The following is a 16,588-nucleotide window of genomic DNA, read 5'->3' on the forward strand; positions in this document are numbered from 1 at the left end:
GTTATGCAAAATTTACTTTGGACAGGTTCATAAGGCCCTCTGAAAAAGCTCATTGGGCCTATCGCATATTTGTATGTTGAGTTTTGGTAGGTGGACTTGCGATTAGCCATAAAAAACAAAGCTGTTTGGGCGTTGCTACCGAGAACCTGCTCTGAAGGCCTTTAAATGCTTCCCTAAAGGAGAGTGTTGAGGTAACGGCTAAACAGGTTGTGTTTTGGTGACGATGAAAATGCTCATTATCAGCGATCAATAAGGCAAATTGATAAATCTAAGAAAACCAGCATCAGTCTTTTGGGACAACCTATACACTCAAGTCAGCAGAAATGGTATCATCGACACAATTTTAACACTATATATTGACAGTAAGCCAAACAAACAAAGAACCAACCAATCACGCCCTAAACATCTCTCTCCGCAGCCATCCCACTCCTACTTCCCCCCTCACCCACTCTCGCACCCCGCACCTCCGCGACTGGCCTCATCTTCTCCCCAAACGCCTCCAGCGCATTCATCGCCTCCTCACTCCGATTATACCTCCTAAACAGCGCCCAAAACACTAACCCGGCCACCAAGCACGCGACTGCCAACCCGGCATACATCCACACCAATTTCGGATCCACCGCCGTCGGCGCCAGCGCCGCGCCCATCGCCGCGCCCCCCGCCGACGTCAGCAAGAACATGGCCATGACGAATGACTTCATCGACGACGGGGCCTTGGTGAACGCATACTCGATGCCGGTAATGGAGGCGAAGATCTCGCTGAGGCCGATTAGCAGGTACGCAGGCGCCTGCGCGGCGACGTGGACGTTGTTCGGCGCGAAGGTACCGTCGGGGAGGCGCGCGGCGGGGCAGGCGGAGGGTGCGGTGTAGCACGGTCCGGAGTTGTAGATTAGGTGCTGCACGTAGGCCGCGTAGAACATGGCTAGGGAACCGAGCAGGAAGCCCCAGAAGATGCGAGTGATAGGCCGGAAAGGGATGCCGAGGCGGCGGAGGAAGGGGTAGATGAGGCGGTCCATTATTGGGATGAACAGGATGATAGTGATTGGGTCGATGTTTTGCATTATGTCGTTTGGGATGCCGTGGAGTTGCATTTGACCAGCTAAACAATGTTGGAGCGGCTTCGTGGATGAAGGTAGGAGATTTGGGAAGGGCAGAGGGAGTATGGCTTGATAGGATGAAGTTGGGATGGTTTCTTACCTTGGGAGACGAAGTTGTTTAACATCTGGTTATATGTGACCCAGTAGATTGGAAAGAAGGCAAAGACCTTGCAAGCAACCAGTGCACGTTTGAGCTCTTCGATGAACAGCTCGTCCCACGGAGTAGCGTATCTGCGTTCGTATTCTTCCTGGTAAGAAGGCTTCGCAGCATTCAGGTTACCCTTGTTCATAAGAGCAATCCATAGCGCTCTGAAGCAATTCGTGACAACGCTACCCTTTGGTGGTCGAACAACATACTGCTTCCTTCCAGATAGCAGAATTGAAAAGCCAACAACGAACATCAAAAGTGGGAGCAGATAGGCGCTCCAGAAACCAACGTTCTTCTCCAATTCAGTAGTGACAATGGCCGAAAGCGAGCCAATGTTGATACACAGATAGAAAACCATGTAAATTCGTTGGACCGTAACTGCTGGGTCGACGATGACTCGTTCACCGCTTCGAAGAGTTTTTATGAAGGGTTTTACCGCGCGGTACTGTTCAGCAATCAGGGGCGAAACGTTAGGCTTGATACCCCCAGTTCCAAGCCCAATCACAATCATGGCGGTAACGAGTCCACCGTATGCTGCTCCATGTTCAATTGCAACAGGAAGAGATGTCACAAATAAGATGAGGATACCGACCATGTAAATGATAGAGAAGTATACAATAGTAAGGTATTTCCCGAGGTATTGGTCCGCGACAATAGCACCTGAAGTGTTAAATGTTACCACCCCCATTCGTGCTAATGCAGAACACGGAAAGACATACCGATAAGAGGAGTAATGTAACACCAAAATTGGAAAAAGTTGGAGAGCGCAGTCGCACCGGATTGATTAAGCCCTGAACGTAGAGCTATCAGTCAAATAGCTCAGTGAGTTGATTGAGGACAGCAAAGTCCATACCGATAGCTCCAGGAAGTCCATTAGGGTCATGCCTGTTACAGTTAAGAAACTTAGCTATATCAAGATACAGAGGTACTATAATACCATGAATTAGACATATAATTCTGAAATGGTCCGGAGAGACCATAGTACGCAAACCGCTCGCACAACTCAACAACAGCCACCAGAAAAGTACTCCAGGGCAGCTTGTCCGAGACTTTACGGAGAGTTTGCTTCTCCTCTTCGGTTATTTCATCGCCATCAAGTGACGACCGACTGCTCGCCCAATCCGCATCCATTTCGTTCTCTGATTTTCCTAGGCCTCCGGAAATCCTTGAGCCGTTGGCATTTCGAAAGCCCACATCCACAGGATTTTGTCTGTTCTCTAAGTCAGACACAAAAACTCGCTGTCATTCAAACTTCACATGTGATGGCGTGCTTGGGAAGGTCTACCTCCTAGTGGGAGCTTCATCTGCCACACTAAAGTCCCCGAGTGAACTCAGCTCGACCCCCGAATCTTCTGTTTGGGCGAGTGAAGCATATGCGCCGCGACTTTTTGATGGGACAAAGGAAGGTCGCCATGGCAGAGGCATGACTCCAATTTATTGGCTCAATCCAACTTCAACGGTCACCGCGGTGCGGGCGTACAAGTAATAACGAGAGGTTGCCATGCAACAGCCCATAGGTCCAGCCGTCATGGATTGCCGTTGTGATGCTGGATAGATAAAGTGAGTGTCGTGTCGTTTGTGGATGCGTGAGACGCGGCTCGCCAGACCCCTGCTTTGTTCTCAGCCTTGCGCAAGCAAATCCGGGAGTCGCTTCTCCACCCAATAATCGTGACCGGCTGACGAGCGTCACATGCAGAGTCCGATTTCGACGGCCCACGTCTACTAATAATTTAAATATAATTAAGCCTTACTAGCCGTATATAAAGAGGGCTACTACGCGTAAGGGAGCGTCGTAGTACAGAGAGATCTTAAGTAGTAGAGGATTTAGGCTTAGATTAAGCGGATTATTAGGTATATCTAGAAGTCATTAAGCTTAAAGGAGGTAATAAGCATAAGGACGGTGCTATAGAGGCACTAAGACGCTTAAAAGTACCTAAAGCGGGAGAGGACGAATAGACTTTTAAGCGCACCTCCGTAGTTTAACCCTTCGACCTTAACCTCCAACCAGTTCCTGCTGAATCTTTTCTATGGCTCTTCTTCACCCTTGACATCCCCCGAAACTATCCTGTCCTTACATTATCGATGATAATAAACACCTAGCCATTATGGGATTTCATGGACCAATCTCCAAAAATGCAGCCCACTCTACCGCCTGGGACACCGTCCTGCCTTCACGCGCTTTCTCCCACCACAAAATCCCCCACGTTCTCTGGGGCGACTTTTTATGGGCCGCAGCCTTCCGAATCCCTACCTCATGTCTCCATACTATATACTTTGTAGTGCCGAACGACCGTGCCGATGCAGCGGTGAAGGCTATCTCCACTGACCTCCCCTGCTATTAGCGCTCCCAGCGACGCAGCTAGGACTTTTAGGCTCGAGCGGTCCTGCCGACTTTCTAGATATTCCGGTACTGAAGTATATGCAACCCCGTATCGGTGTTATCCCTGGGGATCCAGTCGCGTTTGATCCGACAGATATGGCGCGTACTACCACGATAGAGTGCGACCACAGCTCCATCCCGGTGCCAACGTTGCCAGGCCTACTCGACCTATGCGCCGATATATTCCGTATCTACTCACCGCGGCTACCGAACCACCTTGGCATAATGGACTGGTTCCTAGGACGCACAATGGCGGATACATAGCGTGAGTATGAGCGTAAGCTCGCGCTTTGCGAATTAGCGAACCTAGCTGAGTGTTATACTCTATTGTACTGCTTCCGGAAGGGGGAGAGGGGTAGTCGGTGGACTTCTATTGGGGAGTTGCCGGAGAAATACCGCCAGATTGCTGAGTGCATGCTGCCCGAGAACGGCAGGCGCTTCCTTGAACAACTTTGTGGATTCAGGGAAGTATCGGTTTCCCGAGGATAGTGACGATGATGTTGAGGATAGTGGATGGGAGGATGATGAAGATGAGGTTCTTGATAACTATGGTTAGACAGCGACTGGCTTGACTTTCTCCGTGCTATAATACTGTATATAGCGCAGAGCGCCTCGTTGCAGGGAATCTGATCAACCAAATCACCGATTCGCTAGTCCACAATCTCATGCGTCAACATTTTACTTCATCCATATATACAAGAAGCATAAGAATACATACATGCATTAGGCAGCACAGCTGCGCTTAATCCTAGTCGAAAATCAAACCAAGGCGAAAAATTAGCAGCTGAACACCAAAGCCATGCTGCGATGCCAAAAACCTCGCTCCAAACTCCACATCATGAAACCATCCATTCCATTCCCTCTTTTACCCAAAGCGATAAGAGTGAGGCACAACGCTGGCTTGGTCATTCCCACATCTAATTTTTAGATGGTGTGCTCCTTTCGTCACCGTCACCTCATGTCGACCTGAATCAGGTTGTCTTGTCACCCCGACTCAGCTACCTCCATTGACTCAGTCATTGACTCGGTCACCTACCCCTTGTTTCTATTGCTACCCCCCTCCCCCCTTCTCTTTCTTATTTCCTACACCTTCCTCATGTATATATAGAGGCTCTAGAGCCACCATTCAATAGACAGAGTCCTCATTCTTTTCTTACAATCGGTGCACGGACTACCGGTCGACACCTCATCTACTCGATCACTTACAGAAGCAGCATCATAGCCGCCACCAATGCAACCACAAAGCTAACCGTGGCGCTCGCCTTCATCCTGCCCGCCGCACCGTGTATGCCAAGCGCCTCATCCTGGATTCCGAATGTAACGTTCTGCATAATACTCTGATTCAAGCAGTTCCCGCCGAGGATATCGAGGTTCGTTAGGTCATTCGGATTCAAGAAGAACATGTAGCTGCGGTTGTTCAAGCCTTGGAACTTGCTCGTGTCATACGGGAACTTGTCGCCGGGATCCGTGGCGCTGGTGTTGCGCAGGAAGATGCACTGTACCTGGTTGGGGTAGTCGTGCGCTAGCTGTGGGTAGTCAGACATGACGTCCGAGTTGGAAGTGTCGGCGATTAGCACGAATTTACGCTGCGGGAACGTCTGAAAGATCTTCTGGAGGAGGAACATGCGGATAGAAAGAGTGGCGCTGACATCGGAGAAGTTGAGTGGCCGTGTGTCGAAGGAACCGCCTGGGTAGGTCTTGTAGATGAAATCCATATAGTTCCTGGTTATCTGTTCCGGGGTGGTTGTGAGGTAATGGAAGTGAGTGGAGTTTGGCAGTGAGCGTGACCAGTTAGCGTAGATATCGGGCATGTTCTCCCAGGACGTGAAAGGGCGCGCAAAAGAGTTCAGCAGACCTTCTTTCGGCTCGTAAATTTTGGTTACACGCAGAATATCATCAATATCCGAGATAAAGGTTAGACCAGTAGGTGGAACAAGGTACGCAGTTGCGTTACCCATTATGGATCCGTTCGCGTAGACGTTCAGGCGCTGTATCTGGTCCGTCCCATTACCAGCTAGGAGACCACCACCAGAGACGTTTTGGATAGGCACGAAGGCGTCAAAATCACCTTCTACAGTTGTTTCATAGGGAAATGTAATGTTCTGAGAACCTCCTGGAGGTGTAATTGCGCTGGGGGCTGTTTCGAGATGAAAAGACACATTTTGATTCGCTTGCTGCACAACGAATATCTCGGCCGTCAAGTTACGAGCCTGATCTTGCTGCGAAGCAGGCAAAGACGTAATATCAGTGCCAAGTCATTGAGTTTCGATGTCGTAAGATTCGGCATTTTATAAACATTACCGTGGAATCGCACGTTCCAACCCTGATCCGTCCAATTGGCGTAAGGTGGTATATTTAGGACTTGTGTTGGTGTTGCAGCAAGGTCGCTGTCGGATATACCAAGGGAACTTTGGACTTGGGAGCCGGTTGGAAACCCTTGGAAGAAATTGGGTACGCCTGAAGACCAATATTAGCTCCGAATGTTTGCTATGATCTTGACACGGTAAAAGACATACCAGAGATAACATATGAAGGTATATCCGAGCCCAATGCTGTTAATACGGAGCCAACATCACTCTCAATATCTGATAGAATGTTCCTTCGCTGGTAGCTCCGGGTAGAGTCGCATTGGATGACAGCGGGCGTGATGACTGGAGCTGGAGCTACCACGTGCACAGGTAGAACAGTAGGAGCTGGTATGGCGACAGCAGCCGCGATCCCGCTGCACGCCGCCAGCAGCAACAACTGTTGTTGTTTCTGAGCCATCGTGAGGGGTTTCTGGAGCTCGAGGAAGGGCAATCCTTGCCTGTAGCCTTGCTCGTAGCTTTGCCTGTAGTGACCGAAGATTAAAGATTGAAGATGCTCTAAACTAGGAACGAGCGATTGACACAGATAGACAAAGCTGGAATAGGAACGTTAGGATATTAAAGGGCGGGAGATTTTAGGAGTCGTGTGAGATGCCCTGCCAAAGTATCAGCAAGGGTCCAGCAAACAAGGAGCTGGGCGATCCTCGACGTCATTCGTACCAACTTTTCCTAGCCAAGTCCCTGCGCCACGCCCCGCAGAATGACTGCATCACTGTGGATATTATTATAACGCCATTACGCGCCATCTAATTGGAGGGTAGAGAGAAGCCCTTTGGAAAGCAAGAAACTGAATTTGGGGACGAAACGCGTGATGAAGGTATGTCTGTGGGACGTCCGAAATGATTATGATCAACATACGGGCAGACGTTAATGTGTTTTGAATTTCTGATTGGCCCCTTCAAGGAAGCAGAGTACCTACGCACATTGCAGCCAATATGTACTCTACGCGTACTTCGGAATGTTTATTCATATAGGAATTACTATAGAGCCGACTATTAAAGACTACTGGGGGGGTTTAAACACACATGACAGCCTCATATTCCGGAGTACGGGCACCGAATTTAGCTGATCTGATTGGTCGATCTTTATCGATAACCTGAGGACCCGAATTAACGTGTCACTAAGCCTGGCTAACTAAGCATAGCAGTTTCCCTAACATCTGCCCCTTCCCGAATGTTGCTGTCCGCAGCAAGGTGTAGCTAACTAGTTATACAAGAAGTAAAAGCCAACCTCTAGAGCAAGGCACAGTAAGTAGAGTGGAGTGAAAAGAAGAAGCCAATCTCAAGTCCCAGCACCCTAGTCCAAGCCAAGACCAAGCGATTCAAAGGTATCATCGTAATTAGGGTATTTCTGCCACATTTCCGCGGTGACAGGAACTACTGCTCCTTTGTTCTTTAAGACAGTAATAACCTTGCAAAGCGCAGTATGGTAGGTATGGCTATCGTTAAAGTTCTCTGCGTTCATGATGATCGCCATTCCGTCGCGTGCACGGCTGACCATAACTGTGACTCTGCCGACCAAGCCCAAGAAACCGATGTTCCCGCTGACAACTGCGTCTACAATTGCGATACTATTTTCTTTGCCCATATAGCTATCGACGGTGGAGAACTGGACCTGCTCAAGATGCGGTGCGATATTAGGGAATCGTCGAGCTGCGTCTTCGCGGGCAAAGCCGGCGAGTTGCAGTTGCCCTTTGTAAGGTGTGATGTAGGTGATCTCGCGACCCGGAACGCCTTTTCGCAAAAGGGTAGTGATGCAGTGCATCGAGACGACACATCCTACGCGGTTATACTTAGACATCGCCTTGTTGACTTGGGCTTTAGCACCGAGGATATCGAAGAGGACGATCGGGTGTTGCGCGTCTAGAACCGTGTGTACAAAGTCGAGGAAGTGCGCGCGATATCCCTGGCGCATGAGGGCAGTGTCTGAGGCGACGATTCGGTTTTCGCCGTAAATTACGTCTAGCACCTTTATGAACAGTGGGTGCGAGTATCTCTCTGTACGCCAGAGTCTGGGGGATTCTAGCCCAGCGATCCTTAGGCGTAGGATTAGGGCGAGCGATCCTTGAGAGGAGAATCCATCGTACTCCGTTGGTGCGAAGAGAATTGGAGGCAGTTGCTTCGAGTCCCCGATAAAAAGCCTAACCTTTGCAGTGTGATATAGGCTAAACAATCCCCACAGCTCGCATTCACGAACTCTACCAGCTTCTTCTAGGCCGATGACGTTAGCTTTGAATCTGCTAGCCATGCCGTGATCCATGGCGTTCGACAACGTAGTGACTATGACGTCGATTTGAGCATAAGTGACATCGAAGAGCTGCGTTATAAGGGCGTTGCGAGTTACGTTGTCTTCTTCAGTAAGAGTTTGATCGGCGAGCCTATCCTCGTATTCTGCCAGCTTTTGGAATTTGGTAATCCAGGCTGCGCGGGTCTTTGCATCGAATTTTGTCTGGTATTCGGGACGCATTGGGATTTGTCCTGCTATTTCAAGCGCAAAGTATGCAACGGAACCTTGCAGCTTAACAACGCGCGAATCCCGAATCCCGCGGTAGCGGGTTATAGCTTCCTTCAAGTAGGACTGGCGGATTAGATGCGCTGAGCTTCGAATGTTCTTCCACTCCGCCAGAATGGAGGCTTCGCCGTCGTTGAACAGATATGGTGCTTCTGTTCTGTTGTTGGCTTCTTTAGCTTGCCTAAAGATAACCGCTTCGGATTTAAAGGCATGGGCACGACAAGTGATTGGGGTTGGGGTGCCAATCTCCGCGCAGTAGCTGGGGAAAACTGCTTGCGCTCTGTCAAAGAGTTCGTCCACGGTCTCATTCTGTACTGCTACGAGGAGGATTCTAGCGGCGCATTCGATTAGTTCGACGGGCTCGTCAGTAGCTGGCGCTTGAGTTTCCGGCACTGCGTCACTGTCATCCTCGTCTCCTTGGCATGAGCTATCTGCCGGTTCTTGGGTGAAGGGCTCCGCCTCGAAGGGCTCGGGGGCGATAGGCCCCTCAGCATCTTGGTTGGTGTCTTTGTCGACGAGTTCTTCTAGTTCGGCGGGCTCAGCGACGAAAGGCTCGTCTTCGCTTTGGTTGGCGGTGTTATTAGCCATGCCTTCTAGATTTACCGTATCAGATTCTGCCTGATCAGATTCCAGCGGGATTTGCTCAGTCACGGCGTCCTCGAAGACATCCGATTCCGATGTGCTGCTGTCTTCTGCGGCGTGGGACTCTGGCGTAGCAGGCTCTTGCGTCGGAAGCTCAGACTCAGCGGACTCCTGCACTTTTGTTTCCGCCTGCGCCCTCTTAGCAGCGAGATCCTCAAAGTCTGGTGCTGTTTCTGTCCTAGCAGTTTGGTCTTTGGTGTTGACTAGCTGTGATTTGACTGCAACTGGCTTTGCTGGTGTAGGGTCTTTGGTCTCCGAGTCGTCTTCTTCGAACACTATTTCGTCCACAGGTACCATAATGTGACAGAGGAATGGGAGAATGGCTCTCATGAGCAGGTGGGTTTTTCCGGTTCCTCCAGCGCCTTCAGTAATGCCGAGCGTAGCGTAGAGGTTTTCCTCCCAGTGAGCAAGGACGGCGATTTGCTCGTCGTTGAGACCTTCTTTCGCGGCGTTAATCTTAAGCTGCCTTCCTTCTTCAGGCAGGATATCGTAGAGTCCGGTTCGAGGTAACGACGCCATATCCCTTGCTTGGAAAAGTGCTTGGTAGCTTTTAAGCGCTACCTTGCGTTTTGGTTCTGCGTTCTCCATAGCAGGTGAAATGTACATCTGCAGGAGGGAGTACATGATTCTTGCAAATGCCTTTCCGGAGTACTTGGGAAAGAGCGTTACGTTAATGCGCTGCAGTTTTTTTACAAATGCAAGAGTCTCTTCCGGCGAACAATTGAGGCGTTTTAGGGATAGAAGGCTCCGACCGAAGGGGATTTCGTCAAATTCCTCCCCGTCCCACCTGCGATTAATGCGCGTGGTTATCGTGTTGGTTTTGGACGCTGCGATCGGATTGGTAACAACACCGTGCCAGTCGCTATCGTTCTTAAAGGGAATATGTTCGTGGAAGTGCACGGTGAATGTGTCTCCGACTTGCAGGGATGGGTTTTGTCCGGTTTTGATTTCGAGGCCCTCAACGATCATGTAAAACGCCCGGTCGTGCGTGTCAGGAATTGGGGCGAAGTATGCTTGGGCGTATCGAGGCAATTCGAGCGTCTTCGCGAACTCTTCTTGGCCAATTGCACTCATTCCATGCGTGAAGGCATAAGAGGGCCATGACTGGAAGGAGAACTCTCTCATGGCGATAATCTTCGGCCGGTTTTCTCGTGGCTTCACGTTTGCGACCGTGACTCGGGTACTATCGCCGCCCATAAAGAACTTATCGTAAGGGTCCTCTCTCTCTAGCACCTTAAACTCTTGACATAGCTTTATGATCTCGTTCTTCATGCACTTCGCACGGCTTAGTACGAACACCGTCTGTGGAGTGCGCATGCTTTCTTTGAGCGACTTGTGCTCCTTGCCGGTGGTTCCATAAGCTTCACCAGTATTGTAGAGGCCGTGCGTGAAGTGCTTGCCGTTGAAGGGAACCGACGTGAGCGTTAGTCGGTGATCATTTATAAGTGACTCGCGGAGCTGCTTGAAGTAATCCGCAGCGGCGTGCGGAAAGAGTTTTTTGAGCAGCGGTTCAAACTTCGCGTCAGTGACGTCGCGTGTAAGGATTGTGGCAATGTTACCGCGATTGTCCACTGTGTTTGCAATTGTCTTCTCGTTAAACTTTAAGCTGAGCTCTTTCGCTGGTTGCGAGTATGGGCGTGATTCATCAAGCTCATTAAAGGTCACTTGTATTGTGAGCAACGATTGATGCCTCTCCTGCCTAGAGCTTTCAAGTTTTACGAGGATCTCGTCGGATTGGGTAGTCTTTTCCTTTTTCCAGAACTTTTGCCTGCGTTTTCCTTCCTCGCCACTCTGGATAGCCATAGGGATTAGGCCAAAGGACAGTATGGAGTACATGAAGTCGCCTTCAGGTCCGAAATGCTTCTCGCCTGGCATGGTAATCTTGGGTGCGGGTTCGCCCTCGGTTGAAAACGATTTCAGATCCTCCTCAATATCAAAGTCTAGGTCGCCATAGTACAAATCGCCGGTCTTGTATTCACCCAGCACAGCTTTAAAAGAGACCATGCTAGGGAACGAGATGTATTCTTGGTGGAGTAGCTTTTCCTTTTCTTTGGCTTGGTTTGCGACGTATTGTGCCCAAGTATGGGAGTCGGCCACCTGATGGTCTTCGATTTCGACCATTTTGGCTGTTAAGTGGATTTAACTTAACTAACTCGTTTTCCGCAGGTCGAGTGAGAAGGGTTTTAAGAATTAGTAAGAAAAGGGTTTATCGATAAACGGGCTTGATAGGCGTGCTATATTGTGATGAAAATGGTATCGCTGCCGTACTGATACGTTTTTCGATATATTTGTTGGTGAGGGTGAGGACGTAGGGGTGAGGAGGTGGTGCAGTTTATGAAACTACTCATCGTGAGGTGAATTCACCGTCCGACGCGTGACGTTGACTTAAAAGTGCAAGTGAAGTGAATCCGTCGGAATGAAAATTGAACTATTCTGGATGGATTGATTTGGTGATAATAAAACTGCCCCATGGGCCAATCCTGCTAGCAATAATACATTGTAGGAATTATCGTGATAATAGGTATACCGATATTGTTATTTGACTAAGGATTTCCGTAACGCCTTAACGCCAATCATCTGAGGATACCTAATTATTGTGGTTGATATCTACGTCGGGAGGAAACGCTAGCTTCCTCACGCCGATCGAAGTCTCCGACAATATCCATGTCCTCTTGAACCCATAAATCGTCTTTTGCTGTGTATCCCTGCCAACGAACGCGGCAATACCAGTGTTTCTTCTTATCGCCGGGCTGTCTGCGATATTCTTTGCGGAGGATTCGGTCGACTAGGTATTTAAGTGGTTCGCCTGGATCAGTAGCTTCAATAGGAGGGGGTGGAAGCCAGTTTCGGTCGTAGGGGTCTGGGAGCGGGGTCAAGGTGAATGACTGAAACGACTGAGTGGATTTTGATGTGGGGCGGCAAGTCGGGCTTGTAGTTTGCTGACTTTCGAGAGTACCTTAAAGGGCCCGATTTTTGGTGGGACCAAGGGTTGATTAGGTGCTGCTGCCTCTGTTTGACGTCTGCGAACGGCCTCCGCGGGCACGCCGACATCCGCGGCATCGTCCTACATTACCAGTATTATTGCCAACTATCTCAAATCTTGATGGCTCTCGACGGGTTGAGTTACCAGGCCTGCGGGGTTTAGTAGGGCTTTTAGGACGACCGCGGCGACGCTGAACAACTGCTGGGTCTTGTATAAGTAGCGCAGGATCGATCGGTATGTAGGGGGAGTTCTAATGAGGACGTTTGACGAGCCAGTGCTCGTGGACCGTATCAAAGCCGACTTTCAACTACAAAGTATGGCAACAAGGAAGGCCGTACGTGTGGCTTCGAAGGGACAGTTGGTCTTCATAGAGGCAGTACGACGACTGCTCGGATCTGGTATATAGTGTCTTCCTCGATCGCATATAAGCCATAGCTTGCGCACAGTCGCCGGAGTCTGTTTGTCCTTTTTGGATCGCCTTGTGATTGTCGCAAAGCTTTGCAACTTCGCTTGGGCATTAAGGCCTCTGATTCCTGCCTCCGCCGAGTCGTAATTTGCTATAGGCGCGGCGTTGAGAGCCATGGCGGTAGTAGTAAGGGCTATTGGCAGGATGCAATTCCGTGATGCAGATGCAAATAAGTCAAATGCACGTGATATTCTAACCTATTGAGGAAGGCGTCAACCCTGATTTGGGTTATCTCATAAATCAGACCCCCGGGGAGAAATTGCGCTACGACGTGGAAGGACTAGCGCTACGCTTGTGGACCTTACCCTAGTCCTGTGGACTCCTGGACCAATCAGATCGCACCGAGAGGAATTTCTCCCCGAGGGTCTGAGAGCTTATGGGCGCCCTTTGTATGAGAACCCAATGTTTTTTGTTAGGTGATTACTCTTCCACCACAACACGTATCTTAACCCTTTTATAACGTCTAGTTATTATAAAAATACTATAAGGTAGGAGCTCTTTAATTTCTCTATCTATTGCATTAAATAATAACGTCGTAGCTATATTATAGTTGGTTGCGTTGGTTGCATTTTGTTGGTCGCATTTTCTTGTCGCAATTTTGCCTCACTGCTATACCTTACATACTTCTCTATGTCTAATTATCTCTAAAATAATACGAGCTAAAAGCTCCTTTTCTTCTCTATCGCCTCTATATTATGGCAATATTATAGCTCTATTCTACAAGAAGTTAGATATAGGTAGTTGGTCAGTTTTAGTCTAGTTTTGTTACAATTTTGCCTCACTGCCAAAACTTATATACTTCTCTAGGTCTAATTATCTCTAAAATAATACGAGCTAAAAGCTCCTTTTCTTCTCTATCGCCTCTATATTATGGCAATATTATAGCTCTATTCTACAAGAAGTTAGATATAGGTAGTTGGTCAGTTTTAGTCTAGTTTTGTTACAATTTTGCCTCACTGCCAAAACTTATATACTTCTCTAGGTCTAATTATCTCTAAAATACTACGAGGTAAAAGCTCTTTATCTTCTCTATCGTCTCTATATTATAGCAATATCGTAGCTCTATTTTACAAGAAGTTAGACATAGGTAGTTGGTTGGTTTTAGTTAAAATCTACAAAACATTCAAATTCAAAGTCTAACTTATATTCTGCGACGATGTATCTCGCCCCCTAGTATTCTTAGTAGGGGGTTATAATTTATAAATATATAGATATAATTACCTAAAGAATCTATTGCATCAATAAAATATATAATAACTCTTATGGTAAGGACGTCGCTCATAGAAATACGCAAGATTTGATTTTCAAAACATTCAAATCTCACCAAAGCGACGCCCATACAGAGACCGGGAGGTTCGGTGTCCCCCCCCCCGTGCGCGCAGCAGCGATGGCATCTAATTTCGCTTAAGACTCGCCTAAATTAGTATGTAGAGCTAGCAGAATTGGATGCAGTGGCCGCTAGGAGGAGGGCCTCCTTGCACTTTAAAGCTATTCGCAACTTCTCTTCCTTACCAATATCGTGATATTTGCTCTAGACCGTGGTGTAGCTCTCGTCGTCGCCTCCGTCAAATATGGCGCCCAACATACGCAAATGGCAACACGTCTTCCTAAAAATCCTTATCAACGCTGGCGCCACCAATCGACAGTACAGCGTTTAGGCCAAGTGCTCTCGCAGAGCTGTTTAACGAATTCGGCGGAAACTAGAGAGGTACGGAAGGACGAGGCTTAGTTGTGTACACTTTGGCCTAAAGAGGACGTTAAGCTCTTAGATAATTATTGCATTACTCTACTAACTTAAAGAGGCACCACATCTATATCTAGATAAGATGGCTTGGTATATATATAACAGTTTTAAAATTATAGTAAGCCTATGGACGATTGCTACAGAGCTAAGAGTCGCCAGCTGGAGTAGGAAGCTAGTAAGCTATATTCTAAATATATAGATAAGGAAATAACTTACTTATATATAAGGCTTATCGCGTTACTTTAGAGCGTAGTTAGGAAAACCATAATTAATACTAGGCCAATATCTTATAGTTTACTATTAAGCAACTTATCTTTATAGATAAATCTAGCGCTAACTTAAAGACGGGTATATGAAAGTTGGCTTAGGCGCCAGTAGGTATAACGCTAATCCTATATACTCTATATAACCGCGGCAAGCAGCGGGTTAATATTTTACCTATATATACTATTAACGGTGTACTAGTATTATTAGTATATAGCGGCTTAATAAACGCGGAAGGATATAACTACTAGATTAAATACTACCTCCTACCTTACTATAATCCTTATCTAGCTTTAAGGTTAGTAGTCGTTATAGATAATATAAGCTTCCACCACTTAGGACGGATTAGGTCTCTTTTTACCGAGCGTAGTATAGTGCTTATCTATCTACCTGTATATTTACCTAATCTAAATCTAATTAAGGAGTTCTTTAGTAAGCTAAAGGAGTATATTTAACGACATTTTAGGTTATAGAGGAGTAAGCTAGAGCTTTAGGGTAATAAGTTTAGAGACTTCCTATAGTAGTGTATAGATACTATAGGTAAAAGGAGTAATAACGCTAAAGCTTACTTTAGCCATAGCGGGTATATATAAGGAAGGATTAATAGAAGAGTTAGCAAGTCGTTAGATCTAAATTAAGCCTTATAATCCTTAGCGTGGTATTTTTTTTAGTAGGAGTTAAACGTTGCCTTAGTCGGTTTAGTATATTATAGAACTCTTATACAAATTACTAGTAAAATCTATATTTTACCCTACAATCTTAGGCAGAGCTATACTAGTGTAAAAAATCTACTACTTATCCTCCTTTAGATCCTTAATACTACCGGAAATTTAAGTAACTCGCGAAGTCCTCTAGTTCTTAATATCTTAATATACCTATTTAGCAATCGCCTTTAATACTCCCTTATTAATTATTACGTTAACTAGCGTCTTACCTTTCTTATTTAGCTTCTACTCCCTAATAATCCTTAAGTCCCACCGCTTCTTATAAGCAACTTAATAGGTAGTTTTAAGATTACTCTCCTACTCTAGGTCTTCTTATACTAAGAGCTTCTGCTAGTTAAAATACTCTCGCAGATTGGCTATATAATTTAGGCCTTATAGATAAGGCAGAGGAGCTATAAGTAATAATCTTATAGTTAAGTCTCGCTTTAACGGGGGTGTAGCTAGACGCCTATATTGCTTACTAGTTAGATTAATATAGAATTAATTAACAACGCTAGGAGTATTTAGTATAGGCGATTTAATAGAGGCAAGTTAAGACTTCTTACTACCTCCCTTTTTCCGACCTTAAAGCTTTTTAAATAGCTTACTATAAGGTGTGCGAATAGTAGCTAAACTATCCTTAATAGCCCGCGCCTACTCCTTAAGGTTCTCCTACATTAGCTTATAATTAACTTAGCAATAAATCTAATACTAAGAAGAGCCTAGGCACCTCTTCTTATACTCCTACTTCTTATATAGCTCTAGCTAAAGCTTAATAGTCTTTAGGCGGGGGTTTAGAGGACGAGCAATATTACTAACCTTATACTATTTAGATTGCGGTATACTTAGAGGCGTATCCTATAAGGAGATAGTAGCTGCTAGCTATGCCAATAACTGCTAGCTATTATAGAACAATTAGTAAAGTAAGCAGTAGATCTAGCTTAATTGTTTACCTTAATATATATAAAGCTAACTTTAACTAAAAGCTGCTTAGTAGAGCCGTTAATATTCCAGTACTTCTTTGCCAAGCTTATAAGTTTACTATTAATTAAGCTCTAGCTGGCTTCCTAACTAGGATTAATCTTAAATATTACTTAAGTCTTATTTTTCTCTATATATAAAACTAACGCATTATACAACTCTCGCATAATACGGCGGCTAGGAAGCTGCTGCTTAATAGCCTTATTAATTATAGGCAGTATATCACCACTATATACAAGCGAGAGGCTTAGGCGAGAGTTAGTAAAAGTATATATAACTATATTCTAAGTCTAAATACCCTT

The 16,588-nt window shown here is 46.7% G+C and overlaps 3 protein-coding genes across 3 annotated transcripts; all 3 read right to left on the minus strand.

Moving 5' to 3' along the window:
* Positions 1 to 198: 198 nt before the first annotated feature.
* K441DRAFT_615675 (PTR family peptide transporter) lies at positions 199 to 2,815 on the minus strand. The gene is made up of 6 exons (XM_067645719.1): positions 2,531 to 2,815; positions 2,183 to 2,455; positions 2,099 to 2,130; positions 1,965 to 2,036; positions 1,198 to 1,905; positions 199 to 1,099 (listed from the first exon to the last, which is right to left on the minus strand). Exons 1-6 carry the CDS (start codon positions 2,668 to 2,670, stop codon positions 399 to 401), a joined length of 1,926 nt encoding a protein of 641 aa, XP_067501195.1. The 5' UTR covers positions 2,671 to 2,815; the 3' UTR covers positions 199 to 398.
* Positions 2,816 to 4,827: 2,012 nt separating this feature from the next.
* K441DRAFT_698262 (uncharacterized protein) lies at positions 4,828 to 6,582 on the minus strand (the record flags this gene model as incomplete). The annotated part of the gene is made up of 3 exons (XM_067653046.1): positions 6,142 to 6,582; positions 5,927 to 6,082; positions 4,828 to 5,840 (listed from the first exon to the last, which is right to left on the minus strand). The coding sequence occupies exons 1-3, from the start codon at positions 6,389 to 6,391 to the stop codon at positions 4,828 to 4,830; spliced, it is 1,419 nt and encodes a 472-aa protein (XP_067501196.1). The 5' UTR covers positions 6,392 to 6,582.
* A 705-nt stretch (positions 6,583 to 7,287) lies between these two features.
* K441DRAFT_679416 (uncharacterized protein) lies at positions 7,288 to 11,265 on the minus strand (the record flags this gene model as incomplete). The annotated part of the gene is made up of 1 exon (XM_067651261.1): positions 7,288 to 11,265. The coding sequence occupies one exon, from the start codon at positions 11,263 to 11,265 to the stop codon at positions 7,288 to 7,290; it is 3,978 nt and encodes a 1,325-aa protein (XP_067501197.1).
* Positions 11,266 to 16,588: the final 5,323 nt, after the last annotated feature.

The sequence above is a fragment of the Cenococcum geophilum genome (genome assembly GCF_001692895.1).
Source record: "Cenococcum geophilum 1.58 unplaced genomic scaffold K441scaffold_37, whole genome shotgun sequence".
Taxonomy (NCBI): Eukaryota; Fungi; Ascomycota; class Dothideomycetes; order Gloniales; family Gloniaceae; genus Cenococcum; species Cenococcum geophilum.

Bases quoted from the DNA above. Each gene is read 5' to 3' on its own strand.
- K441DRAFT_615675 (XM_067645719.1), bottom strand. From the start codon at position 2,670: ATGCCTCTGCCATGGCGACCTTCCTTTGTCCCATCAAAAAGTCGCGGC. The intron at 2,456-2,530 runs GTAGACCTTCCC...CTTAGAGAACAG, and splicing joins GATGAAGCTCCCACTAGGAG to ACAAAATCCTGTGGATGTGG. The intron at 2,037-2,098 runs GTATGGACTTTG...CTCTACGTTCAG, and splicing joins TGGACTTCCTGGAGCTATCG to GGCTTAATCAATCCGGTGCG.